The sequence below is a fragment of the Bos grunniens genome, chromosome 21 (genome assembly GCF_055505025.1).
Source record: "Bos grunniens cultivar Pamir isolate PY7600 chromosome 21, Bosgru_T2T1.0, whole genome shotgun sequence".
Taxonomy (NCBI): domain Eukaryota; kingdom Metazoa; phylum Chordata; class Mammalia; order Artiodactyla; family Bovidae; genus Bos; species Bos grunniens.
This window is the reverse complement of record NC_141185.1, coordinates 36,188,152-36,212,745: the sequence shown is the minus strand read 5'-3', so window position 1 is coordinate 36,212,745 and position 24,594 is coordinate 36,188,152. Positions and strand designations below refer to the sequence as shown.

The 24,594-nt window shown below is 52.1% G+C and overlaps 1 protein-coding gene across 1 annotated transcript; it reads right to left on the bottom strand.

Annotated features, from left to right (window-relative positions):
- Positions 1 to 416: 416 nt before the first annotated feature.
- On the bottom strand, positions 417 to 24,594 carry CCDC33 (coiled-coil domain containing 33). Its single transcript, XM_086365302.1, is given in 11 exon segments — positions 417 to 656; positions 658 to 752; positions 3,123 to 3,209; positions 4,161 to 4,193; positions 4,195 to 4,257; positions 4,640 to 4,806; positions 5,783 to 5,873; positions 5,970 to 6,101; positions 6,316 to 6,404; positions 6,649 to 6,814; positions 24,430 to 24,594. Coding segments are annotated over 11 exon segments (1,092 nt in total). The 5' UTR covers positions 24,499 to 24,594; the 3' UTR covers positions 417 to 556.

The following is a 24,594-nucleotide window of genomic DNA, read 5'->3' as shown; positions in this document are numbered from 1 at the left end:
CTGGTATTCCTCCCACCCCCCAGCCCCCCATCCTTTTCAGATCTGGCCAGGAGCCAGGAAAGAAGCAAAATACTGATAATTCAAGAGCAGGAGCAATCAGGGGGTTTGCTTTGTGGGGCTGGGTGGCCCAGGGCTGAGCTTGAGGGGCCTGTTTGTTCTTGGGAAGCTGGCAAGGTTTCTCTCTGGCAGCACGATCCCATCTCTGGCAGGTCTGCAGCACTGCACTTGTCTGAGAAGGGCATGTTCACTGGGGAATCTTAGGCACTGTGCGGTGGGGTGGGGCCACAGCTACTCTGCCCATGAGCAAATCTGGTCCTAAGGTACAGCCAGTGCCAGGGCATTTGAGAAATGCCCTGTGGGCAAGCTGTCAACCACAGCCACCTCATTGGTGATACTCATCACTACCTGAAGGGGAGGACATGTATTGGCAGGATTCACTTCCCCTTAGACCAGGGGCATTGAGATGGGGCAAGAGCTTCAGCTGGTAACTCAGCAGAAGCTGAGCCTGGGTCTTCTGACTACCAGCCAGGAAGCAGGGCCCCCTGGACAGTTTTTCTCAGGGTCTAGTGACTCTGGAGGTGGTGTGGCTGCCAGACCCTCCACCCAAGCCCCGAGAAGCTCCCCCATGGGGATCGCTCACGGGCACGTCTGTGGCGACTGTTGGAAGGGTGCCGCAAACCATATTCTTGTTCCTGCAGCCGGGTGGCCAAGTCCTGCTTCTCTCGTCCCCAGCGCCGAGCTGAGTCCTCTAACTATAGACATGAAGAGGCATAGATGGAGAACCACCAGGCAGCATGGCCCCTCCCTGAGAGCTAGGACAGCCTACCTGAGCCTGCTCTTAGGGGAAAAAGCAAAACTCCGGTTCATGTGGGCTAGCTACTACCTTCCCAAGAGACCTCAGGGTGACAAGAGTGGGTGAAGAGGGACTAAGTGACAGCTTGACTATGACTGATGGATCTTCTCTTAGTTTCACCAGCGGACTGAGCCCAGACGCTATTACAATGGGTCCAACCAATCCTCCACCATGGGGCTCCAGCCCTCCTTGTACATACGGGAAACCCTGTCTCACCTCTACCATTGTCACGAGTTGAGCCCCCAAACTCCTCATTCACTGAACCCCAAACCTGATCACACAGGGAGCCCTGATCCTGATTACAAAGTGAAAGTGAAAGTCGCTCAGTTGTGTCCAACTCTTTGCAGCTCCATGGACTGTAGCCTACCAGGCTCCTCTGTCCATGGAATTCTCCAGGCAAGCATACTGGAGTGGGTAGTTGTTCCCTTCTCCAGGGGATCTTCCCCACCCAGGGACTGAACCCAGGTCTTGCCACCAAGGAAGCCCCCTTGGTCACAAATGGAGCCCCACCTCTCCTGACACACAGATCCCAGACCCTCCTCACAAACTGAGCCACCACCCTGATCACACATGGAGCATGGACCCAGTCACACACCAAACTTGGACTCTGGTCCAAGTGGAGCCCTGACCCTGGATGCAGACTGAACCCTGACCCTCCTCACTGAGCACAGACGTGGTCACACAGGGAGCCCTGACCCTGGACAAACACTGAGTCCTGACCCTGGTCACACATGGAGCCGCAACCCTCCCCACACACTGAGCCCCAACCCTCCAAACACATGGAGACCTGACCCTTCATACAAGGAGCCCCAACCCATGTCACAAATGGAGCTCTGACCCCAGATGAAGACTGAACCCTGACCCTCCTCACTGAGCCCAGACATGGTCAAACAGGGAGCTCCATCCCTGGACAAACAATGAGCCCAGATCCCGGTCACATATGGAGCCCTGACACTGGTCATATACAGAGATCTGACCCTCCAAACACACAGAGCCCCCACTCTCGAGGCTTTACACATGGAGCTTCAACTCTCCTCACGCTCTGAGCCCCAACCCTCTTCTAACATGCAGACCTGATCCTTGTCACCAGTGAAGCCCCAATTCTTCTCACATAGCCCTAACCGTCCTGAAACACAAATCCTGGTCACAAAGCAAGCCTTGACCCTCTTCACACTTGGAGTCCCAACCTCCTCATACAGGGAGTCCCGACCCTAGCAAACACCGATCACCAGTGCCAGACACACACAGAGCTCTGACCTTGGTCACACAGAGAATTCCCACCCTGGTCATGCATGGAGACTGACCTGGGCCCAAGCCTACTCTAACATGCAGCCTTGACCCTGGTCACAAAGGGAACCCTGACTTTCTTCACACACTGAGCTCTGACACTCCTCACACAGGAAGTCCAAACCCTAGACCAAAACTGATTACTGAGACACCCGTGTCATCCAGCAGTTGAGAATCTGCTTCGCAACGCAGGGGATGCAGGCGCGCTAAGCTCCCACATGCCTCGGGGCAACTAAGCTCGTGTGCCACAACTACTGAGCCCGTGCTCTCCACAACTAGGGTCTGTGCCCTGCAAGGAAAGATCCCGCACGACACAACGAGGACCCCGTGTGCTGCAACTAAGGCCCGAAGCAGCCGAATAATAAATAAATATTAAAAATAAAACCACCCATCACCAACCCTCGACACACACAGAGCCCCCACCCTGATCACACACGAAGCCTTGACCCTCCTCTCATACAGAGCACTGACCCTAGTCACACACTGAGCCACGACCCTCCTCACAGAGGAAATTCCCACCCTGATCACCCCCCAGAGACGCAATCCCCCTCATGCACTGGACCCCAACCCTGATCACACAGGGAGCCCCGACCCTAGTCACACACCAGGCCCTGGTCACAAAATGGAGCCCCCAATCCTGGTCACAAATGGACCCCTGACCCTGGATGCAGACTGAGTCCTGATCCTACACATACACACTGAGCCCAAATGTAGTTAAGTAGGGAGTCCTGATAGTCTAAATACAGGGAGCCCCAGTCCTGGTCATGAACTGAGTCCTGACCCTCCTCACACATACAGCCCTGATCCTTTTCAAACACAGAGCCCCGACTCTGGTCACAAATGGACCCAAACCCTCCTCAAACTTGGAGCCTTGACCCTCCTCACACACGGAGCCCCCAACCCTCCTGAAATATAGAGGCGGAGCCGGGTCTCTGACTGAGTGGAGGCTCTCTGGCCTGTGTGGCCCCTTCACCTCACCTACCTGGCTTTCCAGGGACAAGATCCGGCTCTGAGCTCGTTCCAGCTTGGCCAGGAGGTTAAACTTGTCTGAATTACTGGCAAGGAGATCCTGTGGGCAAAGCAGAAATTCGCACATGGTCCCCGTCAGGGGCTGTAGCTGTGTGAGCTCGGGAGGCCAGGTGACACTGAGGAAGAAATCAGCCAGGTCCAAGCTCCAAGTTCAGCTCCCAATGCAGAGCCCCAGTTGTTGTTCAGTCGCTCAGTCGTGTCCGGCTCTTTGCAGAACCTCAGACTCAGGGCCAAAGCCCCTGTCCAGGGTTTCACACTTGGCATGTGGCTTTTTCACAGCTGTTCTCCCCATATATTTCGAGTGTATGAAATTTTTGTACATCAGTTAAAAATTTAAAAATATACCAGGGAGGGCCTCTCTGGTGGCTCAGGGGTGAAGAACCTACCTGCCAGTGCAAGGTACACGAGTTTGACCCCTGATCTGGAAAGATCCCACATGCTGCCGAAGCAACTAGGCCCATGCGCCACAACTATTGAGCCTGTGCTCTAGAGCCTGGGAGCCGCAACTACTGAGCCCACGTGCCTGGAGCCCACGCTCTGCAGCAAGAGAAGCCACTGCAGTGAGAAGCCTATGGACCACAGCGAAGAGTAGCCCTTGCTCACTGCAGCTGGAGAAAGGCCCCACACAGCAACGAAGACCCAGCACAGCCATAAATAAATGAATAAATCTTTTTTAAGAAAAGATGCATTAATACTAGGGAGCACTAGGTTAGTGCACAGAAGGGAATCTTGAGCTGGGGGGGGGTCTTTCTGTAAAGTAAAGGATCTGTTTGTAAAGTGAGGGTTCCCCGTCTTCCGCTCTTTACCTGGATGTCCGCGCATCGAGGGTGCTTTCAAACAGAACTCACCTCCTGAGAATCCTGGGATGAAGAGAAAAACTTTGCTGTGCCCAGCCCACCTGGCTTGTAATTCCAAATGTTCGGTCTCTGGGTTTGCATAAAGCAGGGACACCTGTAACAGCCTCAGAAGGGGAGGGGCCAGGGACACCCACCTGTGCGGGCAGGGTGCCCCTGGAGTGGCCCGGGGGCTTCTGTCTCTTGCAGGCTCTCTGCCAGGTCTCCTCTTGCTCCCAACTCCCCAGGGTCCACCTGGGATCAGGGAAAGGGTTCTCCAAGGCTGTACCAACCCCAGGAAATGCTCCAGGATGGAGTTCTGAGAGCCCTGTGTGGAGCCCCACTGCAGGCCAGCCAGTGGCAAATGGGCTCAGGGGTCAGCTAGGGGCTTGCTTGCTCTCCCATGATACTAGATGAGGGTAAGGGTGAAGCTTTCAGACTCGTGAGTGTTCTCCAGGGGAAAAAAGCCAAGGCCCAAGAGCTAGAGACTCTCCAGAGATTCCAGGCACACTGAAGACCCTGGGAAACCTAGCTCCTGGTCTGGGGCTTCACCTCGGATTGTGTGGTGAATGGTTTCTGGGCACCTGGTGACCTGGGTAGGCAGGCCCAGGACCACGCTTGTGCTGGTGGCTCTTACCGGCACGGCCTGCGGCTGCAGAATGATGGGGGCTGACTGGTGGCAGCTCTTATCCAGCTCTGCCTGCAGTCTCAAGTTTTCCGTGAGCAGCACTGAGTAGACGTCAACAGGCAGATTCTCGCCCGTAGGACCCGGGGGAAGGCCAGAGGCTGAGAGTATGGGGAAGGCTGTGAATGCGGCCATAGATGTGCATGAGATAGGCTTTCCTGCCTCCGTGTGCCTGGTCCAATCTGCCTCAGTGTTTTCCTTCTTTCTGCTCGTCCTCTGCTCCCCAGCTATGGCTCCCTACTGCCAGTGAGATCAGGTCCACATGCCTCCTGAGGCCATGGTTTTAGGCTCTTTAGAATCTGACCTGGGTGATCTCCCTAATCACTGCCCTGCCCTTTGTCCTGGGTCTGTTTCAGCTCCTCATCTCTATCTTTCCTCCTTTTTCTGCTTCTGGCATCCTTACTCCCTGGGCCAGGGCCTGGCTGTTTCCTTTCCCGAGATTCCCTTCTCATCTCTCATGCTAACCTCAGGGTTCCTGAAAGGCGGGCCCAACTTTCATTGTTTGTTAAAGGCCTTCAAAAATACCCCCCCACTGACACCCCCATGCAGTGAAGGCTGTCACAGGGCTGGGCTTATGGGGGTCTCCAGTGAGGTGGCACAGAAATCCTCCGCTTGGGCTGACCTGATCCCGTGTGATCTGGTTCTCTTTTGCTCATCAGAGCTGCCTCGGATGGGCAGTTCTGGATGGCTTTGGTTAACATTGATGGAGAAAGTAAATCATGGACTTAACCAAAATATTTTTTTTTCTGTTTATTTTGTAGAAGCAGACTCTTTGAAAATGTAGGGAGATGAGCATATAATTTGAGGGAACTGCTGCCTGGCAAAGCCCCACTTTGCAGGTAGCCCATTTCTGTTCACTTGAGTCTCAGAGCTGCTTCTGGAAGGTCAGAGCCTCTTTCTAGCATGGTGCACACGCTGTGTCCCCTCCCTTGTGTTCTGAGGGGCTCCCTGGCAGGAGAAGGGAGTTCAGGGGCCTCTGGAAGTGCTGAGTGTCTGAATGAATGGGGAACTAGCACCCTCTGCGCAGTTTGAAGGTGCTGCTGAAACTGAGAGGCCTCAAGAAGGCAGGGCCTGCAGGGGCGGGAGCAGACTCACGCATGCTGGGCTTTCCCTGCGGCTTGTCCTGCAGGGGCTTGCTCCTCTTGCGCAGCTTGTCCTCCAGCACTTGCTCCATCTTCTCGATCACCTGGAGGGCGGAGCACAGAGGCTGGGCTGGCCCGGGGGCATCACACCTTCCCTTCAGTGGCCGGATCCGGGGCAGCCTGGCCCTTCTGCTACCTGCCTTCTCCTGGTGCCTCACGGTCTCCTCCAGCGCCTTCATCTTCTGCAACTTGTCCTGGTAGTGCTTCAGCAGCGCAGCCTGTGGCTGCTGAGCCTGGTGTAGGAGGAGCAGCTCCTTTTCTCGATCATTCTTCTGATGGTGGTGGGGGTTGCAGAGAGAGGGGAGAAGGGGGAACAGGGGTGCCCTTGGCCCCGAGGGTCCACCCCAGCTCCCCCTGCTCAGTTCACCACTTCCCTGGCCCCCTGGCCCCTATGTCCCTCTCCCTTCTACTTTCAGGTACTCCCTCCCACTTTCAGGTACTCCCTCCCGAGCGCCCTTCCCCTCTGCCCTCTGAGCCCTGGCTTACTAGAGTCAGTTCACTCTGCAAACGCTGCACCTTGTCCCTCAGCTTCTTCATGTCCAGCTCACTCAGCAGCAGTTTCTGCTTCATGGATGCTAGTGGTGGTGGAGGAGCTGGCTCAGGGAGGAGGCACCTCCCAATTCAAATTGGAATACTTGAGGCGGGTGCAGGTGGGGAGGGCAGATGTCTCTCAGTCCTGGGGCTTGAGACAGGACTGGACTCTCAATTTCCTTCCCCGGAGAGACCCCAGGCTCCTACTGATTAGCCTGTGTCCCGCAGCACGCACACCTGGGAGAGGCCCCCACCTCCCTATTCCCTCGGTGGCCTGCACGCCCTCACCCAGGTTCTGGGCCTTGATGGGGCTGGCTGACTCCTCTTCTACCTCCTTCTGGGCCAGCTGGCTTCTCAGCATGCGGTTCTCTGCCTCCAGGACGCTGGTCTGTTTCCGCAGTGACAGGATGTCCTCTGCCATCTTCTGCATGGCCCGCCGGTAGTTGTTCATCTCCTGCAGACCCCGGAGCTCAGAGCTGAACCCCCAGCCCCGTGTGGCTGCCACCCAACATCGACATTCACACTTAGAGGTCAGCGGGTCACTCCCGAGGCCAAAGAACAGAGAGAATCCCAAGCTGTGCCCTCAAGTCTTAGCAACTCCTTGGAGGGGTGGTCACGACAGGGTCTTCACCCCTCCTGGTCAGTGAGAACAGGTCTGTAAATGTGCTCTTCTGGGGGTTACATCTTTTCCTGAGATGCCTTCTAGGGGGGACCCAGGCCTCAGACACCATTGAGGAAGCCCCTGAGCGATGGAGACTTGAAAAGCTCTGGGCCAGCTCTCCAGGGCCTGGCTAAATCAGGGCCATTCTCACCTTCTCCCTTCTCCTTTCTTCCTTCTCTAATCCCTCTTCTTCCTTGAGTCACTGAGGACCCAGGGAAGAATCTTTCTGAAATCTCCCTGAAGGCTCCTTGGGAGCTGCCCCTGGACACCAGCCTCCCAACGAGCCCAGGGGTCTTGAAGGGACCCAAGGTAAGCCTGGGAGACCCAGATAAGGACTCAGGGTCAGTGCTGGGATCCAGCTATAGGATCCAGGGTATGAGGTGGGGCCAGGATGCCAGGCTCTGTCGTTAGGTTAGGAGTAACAGCAATACTTGGAGAAGGCAATGGCAACCCACTCCAGTGTTCTTGCCTGGAAAATCCCATGGACGGAGGAGCCTGGTGGGTTTCTGTCTATGGGGTCGCACAGAGTCGGACATGACTGAAGCGACTTAGCAGCAGCAGCAGCAGCAACAGCAATACTAATATCTGGTGTTCATTGAGCATTTCCCATGTTCTAGGTCAGGCCCACCTCCTTCATTTAGCCTGTGAGGATGGGTTCTATTATCATCCTCATTTTATCGATGATGAAGACAAGGCCCAGAGAGGTGAGTAGCCTGCTTAGTCACAAAACTAATGAGTGGCAGAGTCAGGGTCTGAAATCCAGGCCTGCTGGCCCTTGAATCCTTGTTCTTAAGCACTGTGCAATCCTGTCACGATGCCCCATGTAGGGAAACTTCACAATATTTTGAGAAGTGATGAAAACAGGTTACTACAAAGAATTATGATTTCAACTTGGGAAAAAAAGTTCATGTTTACCCTTGTGTGTACATAGGAGAATTCATAGGTTATATTTACATTATTTGTTTTATAATCAGAAATCCTCTACTGTTATTTACAAACACTTTTGTGAAGGTAGTTTCTTAAATATAAACAGTACAACAAAATAGAAAAGAGAGACTCAAAATGTGAAGCCAGAAAGGTCCGCGGAGAGGGAGGAGGTAGGAGCTAGGTTGGGGGTGGAAAAGGAGGAGGAAGCAAGGCCAGGGGGAGCTTGTGGTCTGTGGCCTTCCTGAGACTGTGCAGGCCTTGCAGGCGGGGGGTGGGGGCTCCAGCCAGGAAGGGGCTCCCAAGTCCTCAGGAAGCAGAGCTCAGATCTCAACTCCCACCTGGGCCCCATGCTGACTGGGGATATGGCCTGGCTCCCAGTCACTGCCTCCAACCTGTTGCATGGTGGGCTGCTGGCTTCCTGGGGCGGGGTTTCCAGACAGCAGGGGCTCATCAGATACCACTTGTCACCTGCTTCTGTCTAGCCTTCTGGCTAGACTGCCTCTGAATGGTGCCAGTGCTGGGCCCATCTCCCTAGCACCTGCCCCAGTCAAATTTTAGGTCTTGGCTCCTGTAGATCTGCCCATCTGGTGCCCTCAGACAGCTACGTTAACTAGGACACTCAGCCCAGAGACTGCACCCTCACAGGGCTTTGTGGTCGGGCCCCAGGCAGAAGCCCAGCTTGGCTACTGACTCACTGAGTAAGCTTGGATGAGCCCCTTCATCTTACTGAGCCTCAGATTCCTCTGGCAGGAGGAGCATGGAGTTGCTGCAAGCTCAGAGGTCAGGGGCCCTGCCTCAAGCAGGCAGGCCTTGGAGAAGGCAGTTCCTATCCCACCCCATCTCTGTTCTAGTACCAGCTTTAGTTAACAGGTCAGACCCCTTCCTCTTCGTCCTTGCTACCTTCAGCCTGGGTTCCTTTGCTCCCTCCTCTGCTGTGCTCTACATCTTCAATGTATAGCAGCCCTTTGATGGACAGGGGTTTGGGAGGCTCAGCAGACCGTCAAGAGGAATCACATGATATTTTTGAAAAAGAAAATTCATCTCTCCTTTCCCTCCCTAGCCTAATTCAGGCTCTTCTCATGTCTTCTCTGAACAATTACAGCAGTATCAAGTGGGTTTCCTTGATTTAGAATTATCTTTTAGAGAAAACACAATTTGTCCAAGAAAACAAGTTCAAGGATGCTCCACACACTGCAGTTAGTGATTTTATTCTAGGAAATGCTCAGTCTCTGGATACAGGCGGTACTTACAAGGAATGACCTAGATTCAATTATTCTGAGGCAGAGATGTCCACACTGTATTTTTAAGTGGAAAAAAAAAAGTAAGAATGTGGCAAATTAATATGATCACATCCACAACTGGTATGTGTATGTGTGAATGCACGTGTGTACATGTGTGCATGAGTGTATACATACAGATGTATAGTAACAGTAGTAACTGCTCAGTTTGGGAAGGAAAAGGAACACTTGCTTAATCTCTGCATTTTTCTAAGAATTTGCTCATGTTATTCATCTAATTAAAAATAATTTAAACCGAAATACATTGAGGGCTATACCATGTTCACAGATTGAAAGACGAAATGTTTAAAGAGTTAGTTCTTCCTTACACTGATTCACAAATTAAATGTATTGTCAATTAAGATCATAACCCTCTTGTATATGTGGAGAAATAGATAAACTGGTTCTATGAGAAATAAAAAGAACAAGTATCGCCAAAATACTTTTGAAGAGAAACAGGTGGAAAGACTTGCTGTATCAGCTGTCAAGATTTATGATAAAGCTACAGTAATTAGGCGGAGAAGGCAATGGCACCCCACTCCAGTACTCTTGCCTGGAAAATCCCATGGACCGAGGAGCCTGGTAGGCTACAGTCCATGGGGTCGCTAAGAGTCAGATACAACTGAGCGACTTCACTTTCACTTTTCACTTTCATGCATTGGAGGAGGAAATGGCAACCCACTCCAGCGTTCTTGCCTGGAGAATCCCAGGGACGGGGGAGCCTGGTGGGCTGCCGTCTATGGGGTCGCACAGAGTCGGACACGACTGAAGCGACTTAGCAGTAGCAGTACAGTAATTAAGATAGGGTAATATAACTGCAAAGTTTGATAAGCAGGCCAAAGCATGAGAGAGCCCTAATACAGATCCACACATATATGGACTCTTAACATATGATGGTGTTACAGCGTGGTAGGGAAAGGATAGTCATTTTAATAAAAGGTGCTGCATCAATTGATATCTATCTGGAGAAAAGGGAAACTTGGCTCTTATTACATACCATAATTAAAAATAAATCCAGCTGGACTGTAGATCTAAGTGTAAAAGGTAAAACAATAAAGCCTCCAGGAGACAAGGAAAGGAATATCTTTATAAACTTGGGATAGCGAAAGGTTTTTCAAAACAGGACAGCTCAGAAAAGGGGGAGATTTCCCTGGTGGTCCAGTGGTTGAGATGTGGGCCTTCATTCACCACTGTGGCCCCAGGTTTAATACCTGGTCGGGGAACTAAGATCCTACAAGTCACACAGTGTGGCAAAAAAACAAAACAAAACCCAAAACAAATCCAAAACAGCCAAACCAAAATATGCCAAAAAAGCACAAATCAGGATGGAAAAGGTTGATAAATTTATACATTTAAATTAAGATATTTTATTCATATAAAGACATCATTAACAGGGTGAAATGGGCAAGGAAAGTGGGAGAAGATACTTGCAACAAACACAACCAAAGATGAACTCATATTCAGATATGAAAACAGCTCCCAGGCTTCTCTGGTGGTTCGGTGGTAAAGCGTCCACCTGCCAATGCAGGAGACACAGGTTTGATCCCTAGTCCAGGAAGATCCCACATGCTGCAGAGTAACTAAGCCTGAGGGCCTCAACTATTGAGCCTGTGCCCTGGATCCCGGGAACCACAACTACTGAAACCCAAGCGCCCTGCAGCCCAGGCTCCACAACAAGAGAAACCACCGCAGTGAGAAACCCGCGAACCACAGCTAGAGTCGTCCCTGCTGAAAGCAACTAGAGGAAACTGCACAGCCACGAGGGCCCGGCATAGCCAACGAATACAGAAGACATAAATAAATAAAATGATAAAAACGACGCCCACAAATCAGTAAGAGAAGGACAGACTATGCAATAGAATAATGGACAAGAGATTGGAACTGACCCTCAACAAAATAAGCCAGTAAGCATCTGAATCGGTGGCCACCCTCTTTAGTCCTTTAAAACCAAAAAGATTCTGCTATACAGCGCCACATTGACTAAAACAAAAACAAAACAACCCTGACCACATCAAATGTTGGTGATGATGTAGCGCAAGTAGAACCCTTAGTCCCTGCTGGGGGAACACGAAGTGCCCCCATCCTTTCACAGTCTGTTCGGAAACTGGATCCTATTGAAGTTGAATGCCTGCATAGCCTATGATCTGGCAATTATACTCCTGAGTATATACCCCTCAAAAAATGCACGTGTGAATGCATCAAGAAGCTGGTGTAAGAACATTACTAGTAGTATTATTTGTAATAATCTTAAACTGGAAATAACACAAGTGCCCATCGCAGTAGAATGGTGGGAGAGTCATGTGGTAAGATGCTATGCAGCAATACAAATGAATGAATGATGGTCATGGACAACCACATGGAGAATCTCTCAAACTAATTGTGAGCAAAAGAAGAAAGACACAAAGTACCTACTCTACAATTCCATATAGATTTTCTCTAAAAGCAAGTAAACTTTGGCGAGTTAGAAATCAGGGTATTAGATCCCCTTGGGAACGTAGAGAGATGACGAGGGCATGAGGGAGCTTCTTGGGTGCTGGCAGTGCTTTTCTTGACCTGCAGGGCCTGTAGGGGTTACATGTGTGTGTTCACCTTGCAATGATTCATCCCTTGAATACATTTATGTTTTGTGTGTTTGTTTGAATGGGTGTTGTACTTCACATTAAAAAGTTAAAAATGTTTAATGAATTAAAAAAGAAATGAAATCCTGGTTCAACTTTGGTTAAATACAGGAAGCCTCCACATTGCCACCCCTTTGGAGATCATCCTGGTTCTCAGCAATAGTGGGTTCCTTTCCAGCCCTGAGCTTTGGATGCTCCCTGTGGGCCCTGGTTCTGGGCCCTGATCGAGCCTCTCCACCCTGTGAGGCTTACCCAGTCCTGTCTGGGAGAAATGGCCAGATCTGCTCTACCTCCCTGGAAGGGGCCCTCTGAAAGCAAGCAGGCCACACGCTGACCCTTGCTGAGGGCCTAAATGATGCCTCAGAACGTCCTATGAGACTCAGATTAATTCACGTCTCCCATTGCCTACAAATGTGAAGTGAGCCTTTGCACCCAGACCCTGCTAAAACCTGTGCTTTTTGCACCTACTGGATTGAGGCAGGTTGGGGCTTCACCCAGAGGGAAGAACACTGGGATCCTGCCTTGACAGTAGCTGAATCTGTCTCCAGAAATTGAGGGACACTGATGGGGGTGGTGGCCAACACAGGCACCAGTGTCCATATGATGTCCCAAGGTCCCAGGATACCCTCTGTCCCTGAAGCCAAGGCTGCCTGGGGTGGAGATGGAAGAAGGGCATCCCCAGCCTGCTCCTCAGGGAGCCAGAAGTGCCCAGGTCTCCCTGTGTTGGGACAGGTGGGCATGCAGCCTGCCTAGCACAGTGAGAAAACTGCTGGCCTGATCCCATTGCTGCTTCACCAGCTTCTCCTTCAGTAGGTCCTGCTCAAGGTAGGGGTGGAGCGAGAGAGGCCCTGGGCAGGGAAGAACCTGCTGGATGCTAGGGTCCGGGTACCTTAGTCTATGTGTGTGCGGGTGGGGAGGGCTGAGATCATCACGGCTGTGGTTCCTGAGGTTTGGAGCAGCTTTCTTCCCGCCCTGCTTCAACTTAGAGGCAAAGTCTAAGGCTTGGGATTCAAGGCCTCTTATAAGCCACCCCCTTATGCCCATCAACCCCGCCCTTCCCCTCCAGCACTCTTATCTCCCCCTTCACATCTCTACTCAGGCTGAACTATTAATATCTGCAGAGAACCTCTCCCCCATTTCCACTACCTAATCTTTGATCTTTTATAGTCCACTCAGTAATTTGTAGTCTAAGGGACTGCAAGGAGATCAAACCACTCAGTCCTAAAGAAAATCAATCCGGAATGTTCATCGGAAGGACTGATGCTGAAGCTGAAGCTCTAATACTTTAGCCACCTGATGCGAAGAACTAATTTATTGGAAAAGACCCTGATACTGGGAAAGATTGACGGCAGGAGAAGGGGACAACGGAGGATTAGATGGTTGGATGGCATCACCGACTTGATGGACATGGGTTCAAAGCTCTGGGAGATGGTGAAGGACAGGGAAGCCTGGCGTGCTGCAATCCATGGGGTCGAAAAGAGTTGGACATGACTGAGTGAATGAACAACAACAACAGTAATTTGTAATTGCATGAGGACTGCTAGTGTGTGTGCGCCTGAGTGTGCATGTGTGTGCACCTGTGCACGTGTGCGCGGAGGGAGTCCTGGGGAAGGGGCTGTGGCCCCGGCCTACCCCACGGGTCTAATCAGCTCCTCTTCTTATTGGGCTCACTCTTTCTAATGCCCTATTACCTCTCACTCAGGAGTCTTGGGGGTGAACAAAGCTCTATTATTAACACCCCTCCTTGACAAAGAAAGAGAGATGAGGTCTAGAGGAAGGGAAAAAAAGAGATGGAGAAGGACAGTGTGGCTCCTGCTGAAGTGGGGGGAGCCTTACATCAGCCACATGGCCGATGGGTTCTTGGGGGCTCCATCCCTCGGAGGTTAGCCCTACTGAGCTTCCACAGGCCCCGCCACCACCCCTAGCCAAATCTCCCCTGGATGGGTGGAGAGGGACCTGGCCCTGGATCACCTGCCCTCAGGCTCTACTCTTGCTGGCTCCCTCTGTCCCAGGGGACCCAGAGGGGCGGCAACCTCCCTTCCTCTCCAACTCCACTCACCCCCACAGCTGAGCCCTGCTTCTAGACAGCAGCCCTGACCTCTCCCCACAGACTGGGCTGGGCTCCCGGCTCAGGGCCACATTCTGCGTCACAGTGCAGCCTTGAGAAAACCCAGGACACCACGACCCAGATTCCTGTGGTGCGCCGGCCCTCCGTGCCCCCTCCCCCTCCAGCTCCCAGGCTGCTCTGCTGTGGGGGTCGTGGGCAGGACGTCAGCCTCACTCCTATCTCTCTGGGCCTGCACATGCTCTAGCGACAAGGACTCTACCTGTGCCTGACCCTGAGTTCCCACTGTACCCCCTTCACACACTGGGACCCCAGCTCCCTGAGCAGCTGATGGGAGAAGCACCAGGTGGCCCTGGGTTCATAACTCCCCTGCTATAGGGTGTTGGTGGCGTTTGCTGCATGCACCTCCTCTCTGGCTTTGGAAGGGTAGTAACTATGCTCTGAGCCTCAGTGTCCTCATCTGTGGAATGGGAAAATAGTCTCATCTCAAGCGGTGGCTGTGGAGTCAGGAAGTGTGATGAGGGCCTGCCTGGCTCTGGTATATAGGCTGCCTGTAGACACCACGGAGAAGGCAATAGCACCCCACTCCAGTACTCTTGCCTGGAAAATCCCATGGACCGAGGAGCCTGGTAGGCTCCAGTCCATGGGGTCGCTAAGAGTCGGGCACGACTGAGAGACTTCACTTTCACTTTTCACTTTCATGCACTGGAGAAGGAAATGGCAACCCACTCCAGTATTCTTGCCTGGAGAATCCTAGGAACAGGGGAGCCTAGTGGGCTGCCGTCTATGGGGTCGCACAGAGTCGGACACGACTGAAGCGACTTAGCAGCAGTAGCAGCAGCAGTAGACACCACATCCCATCTTCGTTTCTTTGGCCACCTTGGCTTGTGGGATCTCAGTTCCCTGACCAGGGATTGAACCTGGGCCACAGCAGTGAAAGCCTGGGATCCTAACCACTAGGCCACTAGGGAACTCCCTCTACCTCCCATCTTTGTACCACTTTTGATAACCTACAAACTGGATACAAAGTAGAAATCACCTTACACATATAAAGAGCGGGTGAGACAATGAGGAATTATTGGACATAGATTAAAAAAAAGTATCTGTGTGATAGCCTTGAGTACCAAGTCCAGAAGGTATGATTATCAGGCTGCTCCCATTTTACAGAAGTTGAGGCCCAGCATCCACCTCAGCCTCCCTCACCTTTAATAAAGAAGGAGGGGCGGTGGCGATCTTTCACAAAAGCCTGAAGAGGGCAATGCTTGCCCCTCTCCCCCACAAAGAACTTTCTTACGGTGGAATCAGAGGCACTTCAGCCACTTGAGGATGTTCAAATATCCCTGTGGCCACAACCAACTATGTTGACCAAAGTGAAAGTGAAAGTCGCTCAGCTGTGTCCGACTCTTTGTGACCCCATGGACTATATAGTCCATGGAATTCTCCCGGCCAGAATACTGGAGCTGGTAGCCTATCCCTTCTCCGGCGAGTCTTCCTGACCCAGGAATCAAATGGGTCTCCTATGTTGCAGGCAGATTCTTTACCAACTGAGCTATCAGGAAAGCCCAGGTACGCCTTATACCTTCACTGTTCAGATGGGGAAACAGAGGCTAGAAGGCGGCAGTGTGCCCAAGGTCACAGAAACTCAGTTATAAAGCCTTGACTGGAAGCAGCTCAGTAAACACCCAGTCAACCAGTACTTGCTGTGTGCCACATGTGAGCTATGCTGGGGCCTCGGAGCCCAGAGGAGTCCAGACTGTTCCAGGCTGTGGTGGGCTCCCCTCTACACTGAGGAGGTGGCAGGAAGTGCCTGTGACAGAGGGAAACTCAGAGGAGGCTCTCAACCCAGCCTCGGGGCAGGATGGGGCAGGAAGGCTTCTTGGAGGAAGTGATCATCTGAGTTGACTCTTGGGAATGAGCTCTCTGGAGGTGGAGAGAGGGCTCTCCGGGCAAAGGAATGTACACTGCTCAGTCGATCAGTCGTGCCTGACTCTTTGGAACCCCATGGACTGTAGCCTGCCAGCCTTCTCTGTCCACTGGATTCTCTACGCAAGAATACTGGAGTGGTTGCCCTTTCCTCTTTCAGGGGATCTTCCTGACCCTGGAGATGCAGAGTCTCCTGCATCTCTTGCATTGGCAGGTGGGTTCTTTACCATGGAGCCACCTGGGGAGCCCCTGGGCAGAGGAGACGCTGTGGCAAAGACAAGGAGGTGAGATTAGGAACAAAGCACATGAGAGCAGGATGCAGGGAGGAGAAATAGGGGTTCAGCTGGAGAGGTAGTCGGGCAGACAGAAGACGGCCTTGAAGGCCAGTCTCAGGGCCTCGGACTCTGTTCTGAAGGCCATGGAAGGGCCTAAGCTGTGGGGCGGGGGGTGCCTGTGGCAAGACCTCTCAGGATGCTGAGCCCAGAAGACAAATCAGGAGAATGAAGGCTGAGAACAGCGAGTCAGGTGAACTCGTTGGGACCTGTATCGGGGGAGGCAGTGGGTCTTCAGGGGAGGAGGTGCGTGCATGGAGTACGGAGGCTGAGGAGTTGGCCTGAGGTGCGGCCCAGGCTGGGTGGGAGGGACCTGTGTGGCCTCCAGGTGAAGGTGGTCACAAGCAGCTGATGGTGGTAAGCTAAAGAATCTCAGCTGGAGATAAAGGGGTGGGAAGACAGTCTCCCAGATGTGATGGAAACCTTGAAGGGAGGAGATTTCCAGAGTCAGAGGAAGTGTAGGGTGGGGAGAGGGGTTCAAGGACAAAGGAAAAGGGTGGTGGTGGGACAGCCTTCAAATTCAGGGAAATTGCCAGAGGGGTGGGAGGAAAAGGGTGGGTGCAGCTCTGGTCAAGGCCACAGAGCTTAAGAAAGGAGGGGAGATAGCCTTCTGCTCTGGACAATGGCACATGCAGTAATATAGACCAACTTTCCCTGTAGATAAGCTGCAAAGCTGGATACAAAGTAGAAATCGCCTTCTGAAACATATAAAGGACTGGTGTGACAGTGAGGAATTAATGGACATAGGTAAGAGAGGAGGTTGGGGTGGGGTGAGGAACCCATACAGTAGAATACTTTACAACAATGTAGAAGAGGACCCACAGCACCCAGCAACCATACAGATGCCTCTCACACATAAAGCTGAGCAAATGAACCGTACACAAAATAAAACATACACGGCGCGATGCTCTTTATAGAAAGTTAAAAGCAGGGACTATTAGGTCATAGTGCTTAGGGAGGTGTTGATAGTATAAAGAGATAAAGCAAATGGGGCTTCTCTGGTGGTCCCGTGGCTGACTGAGCTCCCAGTGCAGGGGCTTGGGTTTGATCCCTGATCAGGGAACCAGATCTCATGTGCGGCCAACTAGAAATCCTCATCCTCCAGAAAACCCCGCCTCCATCCCTAGGTCTCTTTTCCACCCTGTATCCTCAGCTAAGGATGCCACATGCCACAACTAAGACCCAGCGCAGCCAAATAAATAAATAAAAAAAGAAGCAGCAGCAGCAGCAGAGTATAAGACACGAGCGGGTCCAGGGATCATGTCGAGGAGATGAGCAGCACCAGGGACTTGGGGTGCTGGCGATGTTCCATTTCCAGACCTGAGTGCTGGTTTCATGGATGTTTACTTTAAGATAATTTGGTTGTGTTTAATTTTTCTGTTCAGCACAACTGTCTCCATAGGGGTTGTAGTTCACAATTTAAAAGGGTTTTGATAAAAGGTGAGGTTTACTAGCTTCCCAATCTGCAGAGGAAGCCTCTAGGTGTGACCTAAGGAAATGGCCCCTGGTGACCTTGGTCAGCACTCTGGGTGCCAGGAGGAGGGTATGCGGGAGGAGGACAGAGGATGAGAAAGGACAGAGGTAGCTGGGGATACCGGGGGGAAGAGAGACCTGGGGATGGAGAAGGGGTTTTCTGGAGGATGAGGAGACACGCAGGGAGAGGTGTTTAGGGGTCATGGATTGGAGCAGAGGGATTGAGGGCATTGGCGGGGGCTTCATGCTCCAAGGGGAAGGAAGAATCCTGGGGTGTCTGGGTCAAAGGTGGCATGGGTGACAGGGCTCTGCAGGGGGTGGAGTGGGTGCAGAGGGTGGGTGGGGAGGCCCATCCAGGGGGGTGGGTTTGCAGGGTTGGGCATGCACCCTTCCAACTTTGCCCTTCCTTGGGGAAGCACGCGACATCTGGGTCCCCAGGCCTCAGGGATCCCTGACTGGCAGGCTACTTGCAGTGCGGTCTGCCTTTGCAGCCGGCAGAGGGCACTCGCCTTCCGCAGATGCTCTGGCTTCGGCCTGCAGTGAGAAGTATGGCCTGAGTGGGCCCCGTGCTCTTGGGGAGCATGTCTGGGGGTGCTGTCCAGCCCCAGGCACACATGTTCTTCCTCCAGGCAGTCCAACCTGCCATCTCACACCTCCTGCCCCAGAACTCTTTATCTAGGAGATTCTGCTGAGAACTACCCATGGAGGCCAGAGAGGTGCAGTAATTTACCTGAGCTCACACAGCAAATCCTGATCCTCAGCTGGGACTTCTGTCCTGAGCGAGCCCCAGGGAAGATGATGGGGTGAGTAGGGAGAGATGGGACTTGGGACAAGAGCCATTTCAAAGCACTGAAGTGACCCTGACGGAAGTAATACATACATAGCTGACCACTGTGCCAAAGGAACAGTTGAGAGGGACTAGGATGCAGGGCTTCCCTGGTGGCTCAGAGGGTAAAGCTTCTGCCTACAATGTGGGAGACCTGGGTTCGATTCCTGGGTCGGGAAGATCCCCTGGAGAAGGAAATGGCAACCCACTCCAGTATTCTTGCCTGGAAAATCCCATGGTCTGAGAAGCCTGGTAGGCTACCGGCCATGGGGTCACAAAGAGTCGGACACGACCGAGCGACTTCACTTCATAACTTCATAACACCACCCCCTCACGCACGCACCCCGCACATACCCCAAAGCCTAAATCTTTACAAGTCCTCTATCCACCCAGGAAGGTACACAAAGCCCAGGTTGACCTGTAAGGGTCACGGAGCCTCATGACAACAGTTCCCCTTTGTTGAACGTCTGTCACTGGCCAGGCCCTTTATATACTTTTTCTCTGATCTGAGCAATGAGTCTGCGAGGGAGGCATTTCCAGACCCAATTTGCTGAGGAGGAAGCTGAGGCCCAGAGTGGGAGGAGCTGAGTGATGTGTTCAAAGTTGCCCTGCTCACAGGGGCAGAGCTGCAGTTCTACCTGGGTCGCTCTGGGCATTGTTGAGGGAGGCTGCTGTGGAGCCCAGGAAGCCAAGCCTGGGGTGGGGTTACTGAGCTGCTGTCTCCAAGGGGACAGGATGAACTGCCACCCTGCCCTTGACCTTCTCCATTCTCCAAGGACTGGGGCTATCTCTTAGGCAACGTGTCTGCCTGGGGGTGGGTGTGTGCACATTCCCTTCAAGCAAGGTGTTTTTGGAGCCCTTAGAAGCTGCTTTTTTGAGTCAGAGACAGAAAGATTCATTCCTACCCACACACCCCCTTAACCTGGTCTGGCCAGGCCTTGGTGTTCCTGGACTCCTACACAAGCAAGGAGGGCCCATTTCTATTCCCTCATAATCCCTCTGCCTTTGTGTGTGTGTGTGTGTGTGTGTTCAGTCGTGTCTGACTCTTCATGACCCCGTGGACTGTAGCTTGCCAGGTTCCTCTGCCCATGGGATTCTGCAGGCCAGAATACTGGAGTGGGTGGCCATTTCCTCCTCCAGCAGACCTCCCCAACCCAGGGATCAAACCCGTGTCTCTTGCATCTCTTGTATTGACAGGCAGGTTTTTTACCATTAGGACTACTTGGGAAGCCCCCGGTCCCTGAGAAACCAGCTAAGAATGTAGGTATATCCACCCTCCCCTCAGGGATTCCCTCTGCCCAGAAGGGCACAAGGACGGGCAGCCTCCTCCACTGCTCCTGGCTGACTGGTCTGATCTCTGGAGCCTTCTGCAGGCAAGCCTCATGGTTCTCCGCTTCTCTTATGCTTAGTCTTTCTTTGTGCTACCTCCATACACAGCCTACCTCTCTGATCAATGAAAGAGGGCTAAAAAGGCTGTGTTCCTCCTCTTACTGAATCTAATCTCCCTCCCCATATAACTGGCTGAGCCTCAGAGACTTTGCAGAATGGCACATTGCAAAGTTCTGGGACTTCTCAGGCCAGGTCATCAGATCTTCATAGCGTCCCCCCTTCCTCCTGGAAACCCTGCTGTTCCCCCAGAGAAGAGTGTCCACTACCCTGAGGTGGCCTCGCTGTGAGGAAGCCCAAACTAAGTGTGTGGGAGAGAGATGCCTGCCTGGCCCCAGCCTCCCTGGGCTGGGAAGTCATGGCGGCTGGGAACCCACATATCATGGATTGAGACCAGGCCTCCCTGTTGTGCCTTGGCCTAGCTCCTGACCCACAAAACTGAGAATGATAAAAGAAGACATTACTGCTTTAAATCCAGGATGCTTATTATGCAGCAAGAGGTAACTGGAACCTTCTCCCTGGCCTCTGGAGCCCTCCAATGGTTCCACGTGCCTGCATAATAAACTTCCAACTCAATTTCAGGGCCATCTGTCACAGCACAACTATATCACCTGGCCACCAAGTTCACAGGCCAGCCTTCCTGGGCTCCTCCCTACCTCTGAAATCTTACTGCTCTGTCTAGAAGCCATCCTTGACCTCCACCCCCACTCTAGCTTGGCACTCCTTATCCCACCAGTCTCTGCTTAGCTCCTAGAAAGTGTTAGTTGTTCGGTCATGTCTGACTCTTTGTGACCCCATGGTCTGTCCATGGGATTTCCCAGGCAAGAATACTGGAGTGGGTTCCCATTCCCTTCTCCAGGGGATCTTCCCAATCCAGGGATCGAACCTGGGTCTCCGGCACTGCAGGCAGATTCTTTACAGTGTGAACTACCAAGGAAGCCCTTAGCTTGTGGCAGATCCTGACTTATGGAAGGACCTCTCCTCCTCTCCACAACCTCTGGTTGCCATTCTGAATTGGGGAAGTAGGGTCAGGAAGACCCCCCAGCCCCGGACTGGTGGCCAAGGACCCTGCCAGATGTGTCATCATTTGATGGACAGAGCTCCTATAGGTCCCCTCAGGATGTCTGAGAGGTCACTCTTGGCTAATCTGTAGCTTTAAGGGGAAATTAACCACATTTCTTTAAAATGGAAACACTCAGTTCGTACCGATTGGTGTGGTTTCTGTAGTTCCTGAGATCGGAAGTCTGAGCAAGAGCTCAGTTCAGGGGAGCTGTCTCAGGGAGGCAGAGGAGAGGAGGTCAGGTTGTGCCTGACCACAGCAGTCAACAGCAATTCTGAGACGCTGGACCTGATCTGTGTGATTATTTATAGTGTTTTTGTGGTCTTGAACTTTTGCATATGAATCAAAAGTTTTTTCTATCATGAGCATAAGCCTATGCAGAACTTCAAAATTAATCCAATTGTTGGGTTTATGGTCAATTACCAATATGACCAGTACTTCTTGGTGGATTTCTCCTCTCTGAGGCTCTAATTGGATAGCCCTTAGGAAATTTATTCTAGACGAAAGAAGTTGTAGTTCTGTCTGAGTCACTATTGATCTTACTAGATGGAACCCACTTGGCCAATCAATCATACTGGCTCTAAGCAAGATCTTTAAATTTACTCAGGCTCAATCAGAGAAATGACCTAAATTTCAATCAAAGAATACAACTTCTCGATTATTAGGAGGGACCACCCGCTCAGTTATGGGATGGATTTATACAGCTTACATCAGGCTATTATGGCTTAAATTGAAGGGACCCTCCTCCCCTTATGTCAGGAACAGTTAAATCATACTAAGGATAATCAGCCTAATAACACTAGGAAATTGGGGCTGGGTGCCTTACGAACAGGGCCAAGACATCATTGCCCTTAAAGATAGAGATGGATACTAAACAGATTGGGTCAGCTGCCCAGGGATGTACTGGGCAGCATCTAATGGAAGTTCTTGGCTTAAATTCTTACTTATGACCTTATAAAGCCTACTAGTTACACTGGAGGAGGAAATGGCAACCTACTCAAGTATTCTTGCCTGAAGAATTCCACGGCCAGAGGAGCCTGGTGGGCTACAGTCCATGAGGTCTCAAAGAGTCAGACACAACTGAGCAACTAACAGTCACTCACATTATATTCTGCCTATTTTACAAGATTATTATTTCTTGTATTCTCCAATGTGTGACAGCTACTGATAAAAATGAAGGCTGGGTGACTTGAAATGACCGACCAGATAAATAGTTCTACATAAGATCAATGATTGCAATAGTGTAATTGCAGATATGGGAAGAAGCAAAAGAGGGAATCTTCTCCTAGACCATAACAGATTAGACATGTCCAGAGACTTTGGGCTGCGTTTAACAGGGTCTAGTCCAGTAATAATCCACTGAGGGCCTAGCAATGGAACCCCTGCCCGACGCAGCAACGAGCCTTTCTACTAAAAATTGGTCATGCAGCGCCTCCCAAACCTTGGTTGAATTTATAAATATTTTCCCTCATCCAGTTCCATGTATAGTATACCCTGAAAGAAATTCAGGGCAAAAATCAGGAACGAGGCACTCTGTGCTCTGGGGAAAACGGCAGAATAAGCCTTCAGATAGTTAGGTTTATTTTCAGGAGAAAATTGCATGAATCCAGAATTTTGCATCTTCCCCTACTTAGAAAAGCACTAAAACCATTAACTGAGATATCTGTTCCTTGTAACTAAGAGCAGCCTTCTACCGAGATGTGTGCTTCATGGCTAACCCCTTTCTCCACAGTCACATATGTGCTTGCGGACCTCCCCCACTACCTCTCTGAAGGAGTTCCATCAGAGCTACGAGAGAGGCTGTCTCCTGAGCTATTGTCCTAAGACCCCACAGAAAACTGAACTCCCAGATCTCAGGTTGTGCAATTTTTTTTTCCAGTTGGTGCCTCCACCCGACACCTCCACACCTCAGAAGTCAGCTGAGCCTCCCAAACACAAGCAAATCTGTGCAAATTGCAGTTTAAAACAGGTTCCCTGAGGGGGAGGCAGTTGCGTCTTTGTTCAGCCCAAGGTTACAGCAATGAAACAAAAGGAGTGAAATTTCCTTTCCTCTGTTCTTTCTTTTCCTTCCAGCAGCAGCAGAGATGGCGCCTGGAAAGCTTTTGTGTTCAGCACACTGAAGCTTTGAGGGGTGGTGGCAAGGCCTTGGTTGCTGACCCCAAGCGCTGCCTAAGTGGCCCCTGCCGAGCCAGGCTGGCTAATTGAGCAGGGCCTGGACAATGGAGGATGGGTAGGGCTGGCTTAGGGGAGGGGCTTCTTGGAGGATGCTTTCTCCCATTCCCATTTCCCTTCCCAGGCCTCCCTGTGGACCTTCAAGGCTCCACTCTGGACCCTCTTCCTCCAGGAAGATCTCCTGGGCCACCTCCATTACACCTCCTCAGGTTTGGAGATCAAAGACCTGCCTCTCCTACACTCAGCTTGGGGTTGGTCTTTGACCTCAGCCCAGGGAAGTCGAGGGCCAGGCACTCATGGCATTGGTGAGCAGACAGATCCCTTCCCTGGCTTTACAGGTTCTGCTTACTCTCCCATAACAGACCCCTTCTCCTGTGCTCATGTCCTGCCAGCCTCCTCCCTAGTTAGAGCTTTGCTGTCCCTGAGTGCTCCATGTGGGGTGTGAGGAGAGCCCTGGTTGGAGTCCACAATTTTGGGTTTTAATCTAGCCTCTGCTCAAATCAGTTGTGTGACCCTAAGCAAGGCCCTGACCTGCTCCAGGTCTCCTGATCTGCGGGCTAGAGATATGCTCCCTCGTGGGCCTGCTCTGGGTTCTTGCCACGAAGAAAGAACAAAGGCTTTGGCTCCTGGAGTCTGAATGAGAAAGGTGTTCCTATCCCAGGCAAGGCAGGCCCCTTGGCCTAAGGCTGATTCCCCTCCTTTTGGATGACCCCTTCTGCCTCTGATGCTGGGTAAGATGGAAGGCAAAAGGAGAAGCAGGCAGCAGAGGACAAGAAGGTTGAATGGCATCACTGACTCAATGGGCATGAATTTGAGCAAATTACAGGAGATAGTGAAGGACAGGGGAGGCTGGCATGCTGCAGTCCATAGGGTTGCAAAGAGTCTGACATGACTTAATGACTAAATAATCTGCTTTGCTCTTCACCCTCACTGGCCCTTATGAGCTCTGGCCCTATCAACAAGACCTCCTGGCCTGACTTCCCCAGGCTAGCCCAGCCCCAGTCACTTTCTAGGATATAGGGCTGGACCTCCAAGAGACCAGAGCCAAGCCCCGTGTTAGCAGGATGCAGTGGTCACTTTCAGAGGTGTTCCCAGAAGTCGTTCTCTCTTCCCTTTCTGGGTTCCCAGGTGTGGGCTCGGGTAGCCTGGGCTGGGCCTGGGAGCTCCACAGAGGTTCCAATGACCACAGGCATCCAGTGGCCAGTGGCTGCGGGCCTGATCTTCTAGTCCTCCCTCTACCTTGCTCTAGGAATACCTTTATTGGTTGCCAGGCAACACACCTCAACACACCTGGCTGCTAGGTGAGCCAACCCATCCTCCCAGAACCAGCGGTATGGGGGCAGACTTACAGAGTGGCTGTCCAGGAGGCCTGGGGCAGCCTGGGGGGCTGGAGGGGCTGGAGACTCTGGCTCCTCCATCTTTCCTGTTAGCAGTTCTGTTCCCCAGGATGGGCCCCCGGAGACCGTTGCTACAACAAGTACCTGCCTGGTGACTGAGCCCTGCCCTGCGCTGGA